Genomic DNA, 18,889 nt, shown 5'->3' with positions numbered 1-18,889 from the left:
TTGACAGAAAGGTGCCGCTTTTTTAAAAACATTTTATTTACTGAAGTGTTTGCTCTCAAGTTGTATGTGCATTGCTTGACAAAGTTGGCTCAAATGTTTTTTTTTTTCCTTGTTAGATGGACCAAGATTATGAGCCAGATGAGATGGAAATTCGTACTTTGTTTGGACTGAAACTAATGCAGAAAAGGAACGATGCAGTGATAGATCCAGCGTTGTTCAACAATATTGTGACTAAGTGTAAAGATGTAAGTCTGCACATTAAATGTTGCTTTTCATTCTAGCTCTGAGCCCGGTCTGTGCCCATAGTGCTAATAACAGGAGGGTTGTTAAGTACAGCTCAGTCTTTATAAAAACTGTGTGCATGGCAGTTGCTAACATAAGCTTCGGCTGTTTTTTCTTTAAAGGGCAATTTGACTGGTAACTTTTCAAGCTAAAAGCAATATGGTGTTTACCAATATTGCTGTTTGAAAGTATGTAACTGGTTTAAAGTCCTTGTGTAAATTCAATTTTTAATTTCAGAACCCTCTGTATAATTGTATTTCAAAATGGTAATAACTCCTTCTTAAAGCTTCCAGAATCTGCCATCCGTGATCTGATAGTGGCAAGCATTGCTGTCAAGTACACTCAGTCCAACTCTGTCTGCTATGCCAAGGATGGACAGGTACTGTGGTATTTGCTTTGTGTATTGGAAGTGGGTTGTTTTGGCATGAACTCCATTGAACTTAACACAGAAGTTGTGAAATAACGTAACTAGGAAACCTTGAGGTAGCGGCCTCAACATGAGAGAACTATTTTAATTTGTTTAACCTCTTCAATGCCCGTGACGAGCTGGTCTCGTCATGGGCCGCGGTTGCGCTGTGCCCATGACTAGACCAGCTCGTCACAAACCCCGCCCGCTAATGAAACAGCAGGCACAGGGCGGGGAAAGGGGCGGGCACTGAAGGGGTTAAGTTATAAGAAACCAATAAACTGTTTCCATAGCTACTTTAACCACTATTCACTACAGTGCAGCAGTGGTAGGCTACAGCATTACTTTCTCCCTTTCCAAAGGCACATTTCCTCAAACCAACTTCATTGTAAGTCTTTTACTGATTTATAAGAGGATTTAAGATCCTAAAAATCAAATGTAACCTACAATTATTACAAGGTAATTAAATACATGATTTGGTCCCCTTTCCTGCAATGGCTACCCATCCAAGTTAAATACCAAGGTGCACTTTCTAATTGTGTGAAATTACTGATAATTCTGTTTAGTTTCATGAAGTGTGCAATTAAATTTCTTTGCATACTATTTAACCCAGGCGTGTTTACTCAAAGCTGCATTGGGAGTACTCCAAGGCCTGCCCATTGAGGCAGCATAGTAATGACCGAAAGGAATCCTAAATGGTTCATCCAAGCAAGAGTGTAGGAAGTTGGCTTTCTGTATAGTGTACCAGAACGAGGTACACTGTGCAGATATTCCAGGCTACCCGTAATGGTATACAGAGGCACAAGTAACAAACCCAAATGCTCTTTTGTGGTAGTGTGGGTGATCAGTTTTGGCTTATTCGAGGGTAGTGTTAAGCATTTGTTGTGCTCCCAGAGGCAAATTTGACACCAAAATAAATCCGAGACCACTTAAGAAAAAATGACACTTTTATATAAATTTCGACACCAAGAACTTCGGTATGACGAAAGTGCTTTCCTAGATTGATTTTTACAGGCAAGTAAAATGTTCACTTAAGTGCGTCTTTACGTGGCAGTGCTATCATATGGGAAAAGGCATATACTGCATACAGTTACTTGCAATGGGTGTCTGGGGGTCTCCTTCAGGACTTAAGGCAGTGGCGGGGGGAGAGGGGGCAAGGTCCAAAGAACCACCAGCAGTTAGTCTTTGCTGCCCTGGCGCTTCTGTGTGCAGAGGTGCTCATCGGGTTCGTAGAGCTACACGCTCCACCAAAGGAGAGGTGGGGTGGGGGCAGGCACCTAGAAACAAGCTGGGGTGGGGGACTTTGGGACAAGTCTGGGAGCTAACAATTGGTGTGGGGCGTGGTTGTGAGGGCCCTGGGTGCATGGAACCAGTCAGTTCCCGGAACCCAGGGCTGTGGAGCTTGGGTGCAGAGTGGTTAGGTTGGCTGGGTTTGTGCTTCACAGGCACTCACGGTTGTTGGTCTTGCCAGTTAACCGGGACTATAAAAGGACTGCTGGGCCACTCTCGAAGTCTGTGGTGCGGACATGCCTCTTTTGCTGCTTTGTCCAGGAGTCCTTGGAGTCCGGATTTGACTCCAATAGGCTTTGGTTGCTGCAAGGGGTCCGGCACCCCTTGTATTGGTGCTGTGCAGCTTCGGTTGTCCTGGCCTCCTCTCACTTGGAGGGGAGACTGATCTGAACTTCGGCAGCACACAGGCCTCTTCCTGGTTGGATGTTACATTTGGTGGGGGGGGGCTGCAAGTGGGGGGGGGGGGGGGGGGAGAGAGCCGAAACAGAGTGGTGGACTGGACTTTGCCTGTTAGGTGCCTGCAGGGAAGTAGCTCCTCTACTGGCAGTCCACCGGTCTTCTTGGCAGATGCACACGGCAGGATGAGTCCGATTGTCTGGACAGGTAGACCGGGTTTGGCACCAAGAAGTTCCGAAGCTGGTCCTCCGTTCATGCTTCGGTCTTTGTCCTCTTATGCCTGTTGAATCCAAGTTCCTGGTGCCACCTAAATACTCAATTTAGGGGCATTATGGGAGGTGTAAGATAGTAGTTAATGGGCTACTTAATTTTGGGGCACCTACACCCCTTATGCCACTTCCTTTTGGAAGTGGGTATAACCCTGACCCAGTGCAGTTTTATTTTCACCAAGATGGTGGAATTCTACTCTTTTGTGATCACTTCAGGTAGTCCACCCTAGGGGTGTATCTAGCCTGATGGGAAAATTAGCTAGTCAGGAGGCATGTTCACCGCCTGTCCTGGTGCCAAATGGGCCCTGGGTAGGGGGTGGCATTTTTCTGTCCACGAGAAGCTGGCGTCTCCTATCGAAGGTGGCAGGGTCCTTTAAAGCCCCCGCTATGATATGCCGATTACTAGCCATCCTTCTTGAAGGAGGTGGCATCACCTCCGGCCAGGGCTGGCATGGTTTCTGACCTCAGAGTGTGGGCTCTCACCTACAGGGGGTCAAACGTGTCTGTGGTGGCAAGCTGGTCAAGACCAGTCTGCAAGCACACTAGAGGTTGGTGGATTTTCAGGGGTCACCTCTGGTGCATGTTTTTAATAATACCACTACTGGAGTCAATATGGATTTATTAAGGGAAAGTGCTTGATACCAAACACCATAGGTTTAAGTGAAGCCATCGTGTAGCGGGAGAACTCGTAATGACCAGTACATGTACTCAAGATGGCTTCCCTGTTTACTTGTACTATCTAGCAATTGGACTAGACAGCACAGAGGCATATCTGTTCATGCAGACATATCCTTGCATGTATTGTAAGACACCCCGTGTAGGAAAGTGCCGCTTTTGACATGGTTAACCCCCCTCTCCCCTCCCTTCCCCCCTCCCTCTTTTTGCCTGGTATCTGATGCAGCTTTGAAAGTGTGCCGACTTCCTGCTAACCAGGTCCCCAGCACCAGTGTTTTCACTAAACTGTACCATTGTTGCACATTTGGCACCACTATAGGCGCCATGTAGGTCCTTAGTAAGTTGTACTTCTGGTACCTTGGGCATTGGAACTAAAGAGGGTCCCTAAGGGCTGCATCACGAATTGTGCCATATTAAGGGACCCCTCACCAAGCTCCTGCAAACTGCCATTGCAGCCTGCGAGTCTTGGCGCAGAGGGAAACAAATAATTGAAATGGCACACAGGGATATGTGCCAAGCCTGTATAAACACTGCATGTGGAATATGTAAGTCATCCCTACAGTAGGCCTCCCAGCCGTAAGGCAGGGTTCACTATATCCATGTGTGGGCATATCTGCAGGAGAGGATGTGTCCCTGTGATATCGAAATTCACTGTTGGATAACACAAGTGCACAGGGAAGCCATACGGAGTACATGGGCTAGACACTTATGAGTTTCCTAGCTACATGATGGCTTCACTATACTCCCAGATGTTTTGTACCAAACACCTTGTCTTGGTAAACCCACACTGATGCCAGTGTTGGATTTATTAAGAAATGCACCCAGAGGGCACCTTGGGGGGGGTGGGGGGTGCCTCCTGAACCTCACAACTACTAGTAAGTTGACTGACTGATCTTGTCCAGCCAGCCCCCATAGACCAGTTCTGACCTCCTGAGGTGAGAGCCTTCGCTCTCGAAGGCCAGGAACACAGCCTGCTCTGGGTGAAGGTGTTCACACCACCTCCAAGCAGGATGTGCCTTCCAGGGCGGGAAGCTTCAAAGGACACCTGCCGCCTTTGTCATGCAACCCAGGCCTCTCCAGATAGTGGAGATGCCCACCCATTTCCTGACCCCACTTTTTGGCGGCAAGACCGGCAGGAAAATTAGTAAGATTAGGAGGTGTGCCCACATGAAGCTAGCTCCACCCCTCAGGTGGACTAGCTGGTGTGGATCCCACTGTTCAGATTCCTCTATCTTGTTTTGGACTGTTGGGGCAAGGGTTATGGCCACTTCCCTCAAAGTGGTCATGTAGACACCCTAAAAGTAAGTAGCACACTGGCTACTACTGGTCACTCCCCTTAATACCCATAAATTGAGTATTTGGGTGGCATCCCTGCACCCAAGAACTGATTTGATGGACCAAGAGAAGGAAGGCAGAGTCCCTGCCTGTTGAACAGCAGAAGAGCTGTGGACTTTTGTGACTCGTCCCGCCAGCTGGAAAACTACCAAAGTCTTGGGCAGCCTACTAGTGCTTCACAAATTGCCTCTAGTCTCCGGTGGCGTAGAGGAGGTTCTCCACTGCAGTCCACAGACTAGCAGAGTCCAGTCCACAGACTTGTAGCTCCCTTGCCTGACTGATTCGCCGACAACCAGGAAGAGGTACTTGTGCTCTGGAAGGTCAGACCCGTTTCTCCACCAAGTGTGAAGACATCAGGACAAACTGGAGCCGTGCAGCACCAATACCAGAGGTACTGGACATCCTACAACCAACAGACGGTGCGAGTCCTGTCCTGATTCTCACTGCACCATGACCAAGCAGCCGTCTAGGGACATCCATCACTGAGACCCACTTCTTGAGTGGCCAAGCTGTCCTGATTATGCCCCTGCCAACTGTTTGTCCTTAACCACGAGGAGCATCTTTGTGCACTAGCCCAGCTGACCTAACCACTCTGAGCCAGAGCATCCTGGCCTGGGTAGCAACTAACCGGCTCTGCCCACTTGCTCCAAAGGCCCTTGCAACCTAGCTGTGTGGGGAACTTTCGGACTTGTACACAAATAACCCAACCCCTGCCCCCTACCCGTGCAGCTTGTTTTTAGTGGACCCCATTTATAGCATGCCAGCTACCTAACTCACCAGCTCCCGGCAGAAACCGGGCAGTTCCCAAAGAACTAGTAGGAGTACTTTGGACCTTGGCCCACTACTGACAAACTCCAAAGGTAAACCCCCTCGAATCCAACTGTATCTACCTTCTGTGCATGTATGACTTCCTTCCATATGATCGAATTGTGCATAAAGGTGCACAGCTTTGATATATTTACTTACCTGTAAAAATGAAAGTACTAAACTTTTGAATGAAGTTCTTGGTTTTATAAATACATATAAAAAGGTGTTTAATTTGGTCTTGGATTTATTCTTTGCACTACCCTTTGAGCCTAACTGCTCGCCAACACTACCACTAAAGAGCATTAGTATTATCTGCCTTATCCTCTTTAAGCCAATTGGGGACTGGACTCTGCACACTGTACTTTTAGTACACTAGATCCAATTTCCTACACCATACCTTACGGCTGTATAGCATGCTGTAGGGCTGACTTACAAATATTGTATGCAGTGTCAGTGGACATAGCATACACCCTGTGTGCCATGTCATGTTTTCACTTTTGTCTGCACCATTTCACACTGCCTGTAATGGCAGTCTGTAGGAGTTTGGTGGCGAGTCCCTTTGGACAGTATAATGCATGCTGCAGCCCTTAGGGACCCTCTTAGCCTCCCTGCCCTAGGTACCAGGGGCACCCTTTACTAGGGACTTACAGGGGGTGCTAATGGTTTTGCCAATTGGTTGAACAATTTTACAGTTTTGGTAAAAATGATCTGGCACTTGAGACCGGGATGCGGGAACCCAGTGCACTTATGTCAAAATTGCATTGGGTACCAGGCAAAAAGTGGGCGTGACCATGTTAATAAGGGGCTCTTTCCTACAGTGCAGAAGCTTGTGATGTTGGGTTAGCAACATTCAAGACTACTTTTATTGTACAAATCAATCTATTGGCTTTATGGTTTTAGTGAAGTAAACTGTGGAAATGACATCTATTTGAGCATGCTTTTGATAATCCTTACTTTTTCAGGTGGTTGGCATTGGAGCAGGGCAGCAGTCTCGTATCCACTGCACGAGGCTAGCAGGTGACAAGGCCAATAATTGGTGGTTGAGACACCACCCACGGGTCCTTTCCATGAAGTTCAAAGCCGGTGTGAAGAGGGCAGAGATATCCAATGCCATTGACCAGTATGTTACTGGTACCATTGGTGAGGTATGTAGCAAAAATTCTATTTTTTTTTTTTTTTTTTTGCTTCCTTTAACCTATGTTTTTACTTAAATTAGTGTACATCACACCTGGAATGTGCAGTGTATGAAGAATGGAAAGGCACTCCTAGTGTGATCTGCAGAATGGTGGGACAGAAGCCTTTGTTCTCAGAGGCATAGGTCGTTTGGTAGGAATCTGTCAGAAGGGCACCACTTATCTCTCTCCAAGAATATGCAAACTATAATCAGCCTGCTACAACAATAAAAAGGGTGAAAGCTGCTGAACAGATCCGGGCTTTCTGTTGAGAAATAGTTCTCCTGATATAAAATCTTCTTGTTCTGGCATCAAAGCTTCCTACAAAGACTGCCTATTGATCTTCAAGCCCTTACTCCAGAGTGGGGAACCACTCAACCCCTTGTTAGTTGTTTTAATGTTGACTACTGTGATTCTCCAATATGCTGTTTGCTGGAGTGCTCCATACTCTGATCTAGAATCGGCCACACCGTAGCAAATTCTGAGATGGGTGTTGGAGCAGGATCAAGCCTCAAAGGTATCGAGGAAGTGCCACACCAGAGATTAAGGAGGGACTTAATAAAATTGTGTTAATTTATACCTAAAGTATTGCAGTGGCACCACAAGTGCACACCATACAATTGAGCACTCCTGTTCTGAGTATTGTAGACCTCTATTGCTGGTGAATAGGTTGAAAGGGGGCTTTTGACGAACTAACAAATCTGAAGCGGTGTTTGATCAATAAACCACTCTTGGAGACTTGGGATGACCGTGAATCTTTTTTGGACTATCTAATCCGTAGATAATCAAATTATTTTACTTTCTCCAACTTGTTGGATCCTGAGTGCTTGTTCCCCTTTAGATTCTAGAGTTTAATATAGATCATAAACTTTATGGTCGAGGCATATGAGCTGCATATTATACACTGTGCATAGATCGCCATCTGGTGTTGGGCCCGGATGTTTGCAGTTTGTTTTTCCTCTTGGAAGTCTAGGTCGGTGACTCCTCTTTTGGTTCGTATTGCGCATGGGCTTCGGCTCCATCCTCGGATTGTTTTTTTTCTGCCAAAAATCCTTGCTCATCGAGCTCCTTCAGATAATAAATCATCTTAATCACCTTCTCTTCGGCACTTCTTTGATTCCGGTCGTCGACGGCGGCCTTCGGGCCTATTCCGGCTCCGGTCTCGGCAGATGGAAAGAACTCCCTTCAAGAAGTGCCCTCGCTGTGGGTCCAAATTCCCCCACACCAATCTTCATGAGGTGTGCAACCTCTGCCTCTCCCCTCAACACGAGGCCCGAGACTGTCCCGCCTGCAAGTCTTTTCGCTCTAAAAAGACGATTCGTGATCGGGCTAGACGCAACATGGCGCACTCCTCGACCTCCGCTCCAGTCGACATCTTCGGAGGCTACGTCGAAGCTCCAGGACAGCAGAACATCAAAGAGGACGACTACCTCGTCAGTGCTTCCAAGGCCGACGACTCCGATGTGGAGGACATCACCCCGGCGCAGAGGGTCGCGAGTACCAATCTACCCACACCCACGCCGACACCCAAAAAGGCTTTGGTCACACCTTCGCCTTCGGGCCTAGGCAAGACCAAGGATACTGCTTCTCACCCCACCTTCGGGCCCGGTAAAGAAGCCTATTAAGCCTTCGGCAGCTTGGGCTCGAGCCAGCCGACCAGCGGTAACGAAAAACACCCTTCGGAACCGAAGAAAAAAATCTGCCTCCGTCTCCACACCGAACCCAGTACCAAAGCCTTCGGTGTCGAAGCCTGCCCTTCTGGTGCCGACCAAACATCACAAGGCCCTCGGCACAGACACTCCCGTACCGAAGCCTTCTTCGACACTGACCAAAAAATCGGAGGTCCCAAAGAAGCACGGCTTAAACAAGCCTAAAAAGCCGTCTGCCCCGAAAACTTCGGCGCCGACCGAACAACCAGTGTCGCAAACTTTTCACACCGGATCCTCTGCAAAAGACACTCACCGAGGATCCAAAAACTGGACATTTGACATTGTCTTCAAAAAAGAGACACTTGGATAGACCAGCTCCACCGCCACCTCCAAAGAGTAAAGACACTGCTACCTCCCCTTTCAGAGTGCCTTCCCCACCTCCTCCACCCTCTCCACCCCTGCCTCCTCGTTCCCCAACCTTGTCTCCTGCCCCAGATGATTTAGGAGACCCTTATAATGATCCAGCAGATGTGCCACAAGACCCCACCCCTACTGGATCTCCAGACCCATGGGACGACTAGAACAATCCAGACATCCCAGATGTCCCACAGGATGACCATTACCCATCTAGGCCATCCCCACCTGAAGATTCCTTAGGCTTTCACCACCTATTACAAAGGGCGGCACACTACCACGGGGTGGAGTTACATACTGACCCAGTGGAGGAAGATTTTCTCCTAGACACCTTCGACAATGCACATAGGTCTACTGCCATTCTACCTATGTTAAAGGGAGTAATTAAACATGCACCGGAAGTTTTTAAAGACCCAGTCGGGGCCAGGGTCCTCAACCCCCGTATAGAGAAATACAAAGCCGCCCCCACAGACCCTTCATACATTAAAGGTCCTGCACCATTGGATTCCCTAGTGGTATCTACAGCTAGGAAGCGCTCAAATTCTCAGGCGTCAGGCGAAGCACCACCACCTGACAGAGTCCAAGCTCCTAGACGCGTCAAGGAAGCGCACTGCGTCACAAGCCGCCAATAAATGGCGTATCGCCAACACGCAAGCGCTGTTGGCCAGATACGACAGGGCGCATTATGATGAGTTGGAGACCATCATGCACCATCTCCCTGAAAAATACAGGAATAGGGCTAATGAATTGATCCAAGAGGGAAAAACAATAACTAATACCTCTATACGCTGTGCCCTAGATGCAGAAGATACAGCCTCCAGGGCCATAAACACCAGTGTCCTTCTCCGTCGCCATGCCTGGCTCAGAGTTTCAGGGTTTAAACCTGAGGTACAAGCCTCTATATTGAACCACCCATTCGACCAAGATCATCTATTTGGCCCAAAAGTTGATGAAGCCCTCGAAGATGAAAAAAGATACTGACACTGCGAAATCCATGGGAACCCTACAGTCACACACTCCTAGTCGCTCTTTTCGCCGCTCTTCCTTTCGGGGCACGGGCAGAGGCTACTCGGATAGTGCATCCACGTCCTACAAATCCCCTCCTCAATCTACCTTTACAAAGGGTTATCAAAGAGGTGGATACAGAGGCAATAATAATCAAGGCAGAGGCAAGACAAATACCGCCCGCTCTGCCACACCTCCTACCCAATGACTTTCCCCCGCTCCCTCCAGACCATTCCACTCCGGTCGGGGGCAGAATACAACATTTCCTTCACGTCTGGGAGACAATCACCTCAGACAGATGGGTGACCCAAATTATTCGTTCAGGGTATTGCCTAGAATTAACATCTACCCCCCCCCCCCCAAACATTCCACCCAGGCAACGCCCTATGTCTCAAGAACATACTACGTTACTAAAACAGGAGGTGATCTCCCTCCTGCAAAAACAAGCCATAGAGCAGGTCCCCATAAATCAACAAAATTTAGGGGTCTACTCCCTGTACTTTCTGATTCCAAAGAGACGAGACTACGAACTATCCTAGGTCTCAGACCTCTAAATACTTACATACATTCAGACCATTTTCACATGGTAACCCTTCAACAGGTTCTTCCACTCCTCTCCCAGAACGACTTCCTCACCACTCTGGACTTGAAAGACCCATACTTTCACATCCCAGTACACCAGGCTCACAGAGTACCTCAGATCTGTGGTGGACGGGCAACACTACCAGTTCAAGGTGCTCCCTTTCGGGGTAACACCACCAAGGGTATTCACCAAGTGCCTAGCAGTAGTGGCTGCACACCTCAGAAGACAGCACATTCACGTCTTCCCCTACTTGGACGACTGGCTAATAAAAGCCACGTCCTACGAACAATGTGTGCAACACACGGCCGCTACAATCCAACTGCTTCACCAGCTAGGGTTCACAGTGAACCATCAAAAGTCCCACCTGGTACCATCACACACAAAACAATACCTCGGTGCTACCATAGACACCTCAAAAGCCATAGCCTATCCCAACCCTGCCAGGATTGCAAACATACAGGCTCTGCGTCACAAATTCATATTTCAACACGCTCTCCCAGCAAGAGTGTTTATGCAACTGATAGGGATGATGGCCTCTTGCATTTTCATAGTGCCCCATGCTAGACTACAGATGCGTCCACTCCAAGAGTGCTTAGCGCGCCAGTGGAACCAGGCCCAGGGGCAACTGACAGATCTGGTGTTGGTAGACGGTCGCACCCATCGCTCTCTGCAGTGGTGGAACACCACAAACCTTTCCAGAGGTCGACCGTTCCTGGACCCGGTTCCACAAATAATCCTGACAACAGACGGATCGCTCTCCGGCTGGGGAGCTCATCGGTTACATCTCACAGTACAGGGCACATGGACGCCGCAACAGAAGTTACTCCACATCAACCATCTGGAGTTACTGGCAATCTTCTTCGCCCTAAAATGCTTCCAGACGCAGATTTCAGGCAAGGCAGTCCTTATTCGCACAGACAACATGACTGCCATGTACTACATTCAAAAACAGGGGGCACACACACTCCACAGCTCTCTCAATTAGCACAGAGCATATGGAGATGGGCAATTCCACAATCTTTCTCCTGGCCCAACACGTCCCAAGTCCAAAACACCGTGGCAGATCTGCTCAGCAGACAAACTCAGCAGATCCATGAGTGGGAACTTCACCCACAGGTTCTTCACCCGTTCTTTCAGATGTTGGGGCATTCACAGATAGACCTGTTCGCCACCCACGAAAACAAAAAATGCCCAAGCTTCGCCGCCAGATACCCACACCCATTGTCCAAAGGCAATGCGATATGGATGAACTGGTCAAACAAATTTGCATATGCTTTTCCACCTCTCCCACTAATTCCATTAGTGGTGCAAAAGCTACAACAGCATTCCCTAACACTAATCCTAGTAGCTCCAACGTGGGCCAGACAACCGTGGTACACCACTGCTGGAACTCTCGGTAGTACCACACCAAAAGCTGCACCTTTCACCATGCCTCCTAACCCAGAACCATGGAGAGATCAGGCACCCGGACCCAGCTCAGCTCAACCTTGCGATCTGGCTCCTGAGGTCCTAGAATTCGGATACCTTAACCTTCCTCCAGATTGCATGAATATTATCAGGGAAGCTAGATGCCCTACTACTAGGGCATGCTATGCTGCAAAGTGGAAAAGATTTGTTGTTTACTGCCACAACAACACAATCAACCCTTTAAATGTGTCCATACAGCACATTATATGTTACTTGCTCCATCTACAAAGGTGTAACCTAGCATATACTTTCATTCGGTTGCACCTCGCAGCAATTGCTGCTTATTTACAGAACAGGCGGCACCTATCACCTTTCAGGGTGCCTGCTATCAAGGTCTTTATGGAAGGCCTCAAAAGAGTAATTCCACCCAGGGTACCACCTTCACCTGTCTGGAACTTGAATATAGTTCTCACAAGGTTAATGGGACCCCCTTTCAAACCATTACATAAATGTGAGCTGCAATTTCTCACATGGAAAACAGCTTTTCTAGTGGCCATCACTTCCCTCAGAAGGGTTAGTGAAATACAAGCACTCACTATACAGGAACCTTTTCTCCAAATGCATCAGAACAAGGTTGTACTCCGCATCAACCCAAAATTTCTACCCAAAGTCATTTCTCCATTCCATCTAAACCAGTCGGTAGAATTGCCAGTCTTTTTCTCACAACCTCAAACCGTTGCGGAAAGGGTTTTACACACACTGGATGTTAAAAGGGCCTTACTTTACTACATCCAAAGAACACAACCTTTCAGAAAAACCAAACTGCTATTTGTCTTTCTCTCACCACAATAAGGCAACCCTATTTCTAAATCCGGGATAGCTAGGTGGATTGTAAAATGCATACAGATTTTGCTACCACAAAGCAAAACTAACGCTATCTGTTCCCCTCCCCTAAAGCCCACTCTACAAGGAAGATAGGGGCTTCTATGGCTTTTCTAGGAAACATACCACTAGATGACATCTGCAAGGCAGCGACATGGTCAACACCGCACACTTTCACAAAACATTACTGTGTAGATGTGCAAACCAAGCTACTGTGGGCCAGACTGTACTATAACACTGTTCCAAACAACTGCAACGGATGTCGGTGGTCACTGCTATATAATCTATGCACAGTGTATAATCTGCAGCTCGTATGCCTCAACGGAATATGCTACTTACCAGTATGCATCTGTTCTTGGCATGTAGAGCTGCAGATCTATACACGCCCACCCGCCTCCCCGGCTACCTGTATCCGTTCCAGTTTATCCTATTTAGACACAACACACATGGGTTTCTTTACTGTTACTACTACGCTCCATCTTTCCCTGCTGGCGAAAAACAATCTGAGGATGGAGCCGAAGCCCATGCGCAATACGAACCAAAGGAGGAGTCACCGACCTCGTGACTTCCAAAGACTTTCCAAGAGGAAAAACAAACTGCAAACATCCGGGCCCAACACCAGATGGCGATCTATGCAGTGTATAGATCTGCAGCTCTACATGCCAAGAACCGATGCATACTAGTAAGTAGCATATTCCTTTCAAAGCATTTATTTCTAAACTAACTCGCAAAGTAGTGAGAATCTATTAAGGGTTTGCAAGGCAAGTGCAGTTTTGGAAAATCAAGAGTCTGCATATAAACATGTGGGCACCTGTTTGGGCTTCCAGAATTGGCGAATTGACGCAGTCCAAAAGGAAACTGATGCATCAGAGGGAGAATCTGAGCCAGAACACAGCCCTGGCAGACTCCATTCTTTAACATAGTTCTCCTCCGTGAGTTTACCACTGGTTCCCACCACACTTGGGCATAATTCCCCCCTCATGGAGGTGCTTTATGAGATCAAGGATGTTACTAGGGACACCCATACTAGCCAATAGTTCTTAGAGCGAAGCTCTAGGGACCAGATCATATTCCGCGATCTTGTGGTTGGGCGATCTTGTGGTTGGGTCCGGATTCGTAGTCCTTTTTTTTTTTTTTTTTTTTTTTTTGTAGCCCAGGTGGGCGGCAACAACCACCATTTGGTGCACCTCCCGTGACGTCGTCGTGCTTCCTGCGGAAGTCCCACCTTTGGGGCGCCATCTTCGGGTTCTTTTTTCCTTTCTTTTTTTTTTTTTTTTTAACCCTAGGCGATTGATTAATCCTTGTCCATTTTTCTGTACGTTTTCATTCCTTTTGATCTTTTCCATTTTACCCCCTCTTCCTCCAGCCTCATCTTCCTGGCGGAGGTGGGTGGGTTCGCTAGTGAATCCAGAAAGATCTTCAAGCTGCAAAACTACACCGACAGGTAAACTATTCGTTTTGCAGCGTGAATCTTTCTGGATTCACTATGCTGTGCATAGATTTTGTAGCGGTTTTCCTAATTTTGTGGCGGCTGGGTGGAAGATGAGCGTTGGTCGTTGATAATGTGTTGAAGCACCTTCTGTCCAACCTGTGCTTCCTTGTTCATCTGAATGTCCAGTGTTTCGTGAACGTGTGCACAGATGCCCAAGTTGCCGCAAGACAAATGTCCTGGATGGGCGTGTTCGCCAGGAAGGCAACGGTGGCCCCCTTCTTTGTGGAGTGAGCCTGAGGCCCTTCCGCTAGCTCCTGTCCAGCCTGTTTGTGGCAAAATTGAGTAGTGAGGGCAATCCATCTAGCGATGGTGCCCTTAGTCACTGGCCTACCCATGAAGCTAGTGGCGAAGGACACAAACAGCTGTTCCGACTTCCTGAGATCCTTGGTTCTCTCAATGTAGTGCATCACCGCTCTTCTTGCGTCGAGGGTGTGCAGGGCCTTTTCTGCGTTTGAAGTCGGGTTTTGGAAGAAACTTGGTATCTGAATACTGATTCATGTGGAACGCCGACACCACTTTGGGCATGAAGTGTGGGCACAGCATAGTGAATCCAGAAAGATCTTCAAGCTGCTAAACTACTCCGACAGGTAAACTATTCGTTCTCCTCCGTGAGTTCACCACTGGTTCCCACCACACTTGGGCATAATTCCCCCTTCATGGAGGTGCTTTATGATATCAAGGATGTTACTAGGGACACCCATACTAGCCAATAGTTCTTAGAGCGAAGCTCTAGGGACCAGATCAAATGCAGCCCAAAGTTCTATGAAAGCGACAAAGATTCCCACTGTTAAACTGTATTCCACTTCATCAATAGAAAATGAAAGACCTGGTCCACAATTACCATCTTTAGTCTAAAGCCGGTTTGTAAATGTGTTAAAATTTCCCTGTCCTCAATCCACTCTTAACTTTGCAAGCACCTGCTTGCCAGAAATCTTTTGCAGATTAGCCAAGGGCCCAAGAGGGCGGTAATTGCTGGAAAAGCTCCAGCAGGCTTTTTGAAGACAACTTTTTCAGCTCCCTTCCAGGTCGAGGGTATTGGGACTTTAGCGGCTATAGCATTCGAGAACAAGTTAATATAGGGAATCATGATGGTGATATCAGAGCGCCATAAATCAACATGGGTTTATCCAACCAGAGTTTTCCCCGGGCTGTGGAGCTTGACTGCAGTTTCTATATTTGCAAGTGAAAATGTGATTGGCGGTGTGAGATTGCTGTGCAAGGCGGGCCTGGTAACTGCGTGTGGGAAAGAATAAAGAAGTCTGAAGTGGGCAGTCTAATCGCTCAATTGGATGTGAATCTCTGGGGCCGTGGCATTGTGTTTGAGCTCCTTTTTAGGGTGTTTTTGACGCCAAATCGGAGTGAAGAATGCAACTCGCGCTCCTTATTTCCCTCACTGCATTTAAAAGAAGGCATTTTTGCCAGAAGCACCACCCCTTTGGTGGGTCCGGGTCCCGGGGGCGAACTTTGGTGGGCGCCATTTTGGATTGGGGCACTTGATCCGGCGGCGGCCGCCATCTTGGAGCGGACTCGCGCGCTAAGGGCTTATTGGAGCGCCTATTTAAAGTCGCTTTTTCCCGCGCAGCGGGACGCGCAAGTGGACGCCTTCCCTTAGCCTGAGTCGTGCCGGAGTCCTGCCCGTCGGCGCCAGTCAGCGTCCCGGAGGCGCTGGGGCGGCGGTGGACCGCGGCCAGGTAAGCCTCGGACGAGGATGATCTGTTACACCTCAGCGACGCTGCGCGCCCTGCAGACTGTTTCTTGTTCTTGTCGCTCGGTTTTCCCGGGCCGTGTCAAGGGTAAACGGCGTTGCCCGGGCTGTGGCTGGTCGCCTGTGTGGACTCCTGTCACCGTCCACCGACCAGCAGTGGCTCGTGTTAAACATCTGTGCCTGCTGCTCAATACGAGGTCAGTAGGTAGCCATGCCCTGTACATTTATGATCTCCTTGTCAGGGAAAATCCATTATGTCTTCTACTGACTGAAACCTGGTTGGGCGAGGTGTCCAATCCGGACATTTTCTCAGCCATTCCTCCGGCGTATAATATCTTCCAGCAGGACAGAGCGAAGGGAAGGGGTGGCGGGGTTGCTGTGGTGGTGAAGAAGAGCGTGTCCTGCTCAGTTCTCCCCCTGAATTCCATCGGGGGTTCCGAGTCCCTTGCCTTTACGCTCAGACTGTCCCCGTGCCAAGCTCTGAAGGGGCTGCTGGTATACAGGCCGCCTGGCCCTGTGGGTTCCTTTTTGGATGACCTGCAGATGGCCATTTCCGAACTGGCGCTGTCCACACCGCATTGTGTGGTGGCGGGCGACTTCAATTTCCATCTTGACGTGGCGGACGATTCGGACAACTAAATTGCTGGATATCACATCCCCGCTGGGCCTTGTACCTTTTGTGATGGGTCCTACACATGAGAATGGGCATACCCTGGACCAAGTGTTTTCGTCGGTCCCGATTTGATATTGAAACCCTGCCCGTGCTCTGGACGGATCACAGGCTGATTAGGTTCTCCGTGTTGGAGAACGGGCGAACGAACAGCAGCGCCCCCATACTGCCAAGACCAGCTGTGAGCGTTGCATAGAGTGACGCCCGGGCGATTTGGAACGGGACACTGAGGCTCTGCAGCTGTGGCTGACTGAAAGGTTGAATGATCTTGCCCCAAGGGCGGCCCCCCCGGTCCACGGCGATCTGCGCCGTGGTTTACAGAGGCGCTGCACGTGGCTCACAGCCAATGTAAGGTTGCTGAGCGGGCCTGGCGCCTTCAGTATGACGGGAAGGCCAAACTCGCCTATAGATCGGCTGTGAAGGCTTATCACCGGGACATCCTGTGTGCAAAGAAGGAATATCTTGCTAGGAGGATCGAGGCGTCTGTTAACTCTTGTGTTAACTCCTGTAAGGAGATCTTCACTGTGGTGAAGGAGTTCACGACCCCCAGCTCCAACTTGCCCCTTCCAGTTTCACCTGACTCGTGGGCGTGTGATCTTGCCAGCTTCTTTACAGATAAGATCAAGGCGATTCAGGCCTCCTTCTTGGAGAGGTCGGAGGAGGGGTGTTTCGGCTCCGGGGCGGGACGCGTTCCATCGTCCACCCCTGTTGCTGTGCTGTCGGACTTTCCATCTGTTTCTAGCGATGCGTCCCTGTTGCTGCTGGCCAGCCTTAAATCGGGCTCGCCGCTAGACCCCTGCCCTGCCAAATTTTTGGCTAGGATGGCGGCGATGGTGAACCCACTGGTCAACCCCCTTCTCAATGCCTCCTTGAGGGAGGGGAGTGTCCCATGCACCTGGAAAAGGGCGGTGGTGATCCCCTCCTGAAAGCCCGGTTTGGATGCCGAGGTCCTGGCCAACTACAGGCCAATTTCTCTTCTCCCGGCTCTGGCGAAGATCACAGAGAAACATGTGCATGGCATCTTGTCTGGTTTCTTAGAAACTATCTACTTCATCCATCCCAATCCGGATTCCGTCCTAATTTAAGTACAGAAACGGCTCTGTTGGAGGTCTCGGAGGTCATTCGCGAGACTTTGGATGTTGGAGGCAAGGCCATGCTTGTCATGTTAGATCTGTCGGCGGCCTTTGACACCGTCCCCCATGTGGCGCTCCTCGCCAGGCTCCATGACATCGGCCTTAGGGGGACGGTGCTCAAATGGTTTACATCTTTTCTTGAGGGCCGCCGCCAGACTATCTGGGTTTCCCAGAGCTCCGCTGAGATGCCGCCATTGGGAGTCTGAGTTCCACAGGGTTCTGTGTTGAGCCCGACGTTGTTCAACATCTTCATGTCCCCTCTGGCGCCCTTGGTGGCTTATGGGGCCCAGATCGTGTCATACGCAGATGACACGCAACTCCTCTTCACCTGCGGAAAAGATCAGGCATTTGATGGAGAGAGTATTCGGGGGTGCTTGGGAATGGTCTTCGACTGGTTCCAGCGGAATAGCCTGAAGGCCAATTCCAGCAAGTCGGAGGTTTTATTCTTCGGCTGTGCTACCGACCCGGAGTGGCAGGAATGGTGGCCGTTGGATATGTGTCCTCCTGCACAGTCATCGCTGGTTGCCAAAAACCTGGGAGTCAAGCTGGACAATAAGCTTATGTTGAGAGCGCATGTTCTTGGTCTGGCTGGCACCTGCTTTGGCATTTTGAAGATGCTCCGCAAGTCTCTACCATTGCTCTCTGTGGAGCACAGGCGGATCACTGTGCAAGCTCTTATTGGATCCAGGCTGGATTACGTGAACGCCCTCTTCCTTGGCCTCCCGGATTATTTGGTCCAGCGCCTGCAGGTGGCGCAGAACTCTGCCGCTCGTGCCATTTTTGGCCTTCACAGGCGAGCACGAGTATCTGGGCTGCTGCAGACGCTTCACTGGTTGCCCATCCGGAAGCTGATTATGTTTAAATCCTTGACGCTGATGCATAAAGCACTTTTTGGCTCTGGCGCTAGGTATTTGCAACGGAGGCTGTCTTTTTACCGTCCAGCCCGTTCACTGCGGTCAGAATCTCTTTTCATGGCCGTGGTTCCGCGTGAGGAAGGCCCGCACTGGGGGGCGCTCTTTTAGCCTCGAGGCCCCTCAGCTTTGGAATTCGCTTCCGCTGGTTTTACGCAGCACTTCTAATTTGCTTCAGTTTAGGAAGAGCCTGAAGACCTGGCTTTTTAACCTTTAGGTTTTCTTTTCTCCTTTTTTGCCTTGTGGTCTGTTATTGGTCTGTTGTGTTATTTTACACTGAGCTGCATGTGGAAAGCGCCGGGACACTTTCTGAGTAGCCGTGCGCTATATAAACACAATATAACCTAACATAACTGACAGGATTATTTTAGTGATCTTTTCATTGCATATAATGACAGATTTAGCA

The 18,889-nt window shown here is 49.2% G+C and overlaps 1 protein-coding gene across 1 annotated transcript in view; it reads left to right on the top strand.

Annotated features, from left to right (window-relative positions):
• ATIC (5-aminoimidazole-4-carboxamide ribonucleotide formyltransferase/IMP cyclohydrolase) overlaps positions 1–18,889 on the top strand; it is a 137,415-nt gene that overhangs the window by 65,735 nt on the left and 52,791 nt on the right. The window contains exons 12-14 of the mRNA XM_085644989.1: positions 117–245; positions 569–661; positions 6,423–6,605. Coding sequence (XP_085501115.1) covers positions 117–245; positions 569–661; positions 6,423–6,605 — 405 coding nt within the window. The remainder of the gene's footprint in view (positions 1–116; positions 246–568; positions 662–6,422; positions 6,606–18,889) is intronic.

Source organism: Triturus cristatus, chromosome 3_1, assembly GCF_964204655.1.
Source record: "Triturus cristatus chromosome 3_1, aTriCri1.1, whole genome shotgun sequence".
NCBI lineage: Eukaryota > Metazoa > Chordata > Amphibia > Caudata > Salamandridae > Triturus > Triturus cristatus.
Note: the sequence above shows the minus strand (reverse complement) of the source record. Positions and strands in the feature narration are given on the sequence as shown.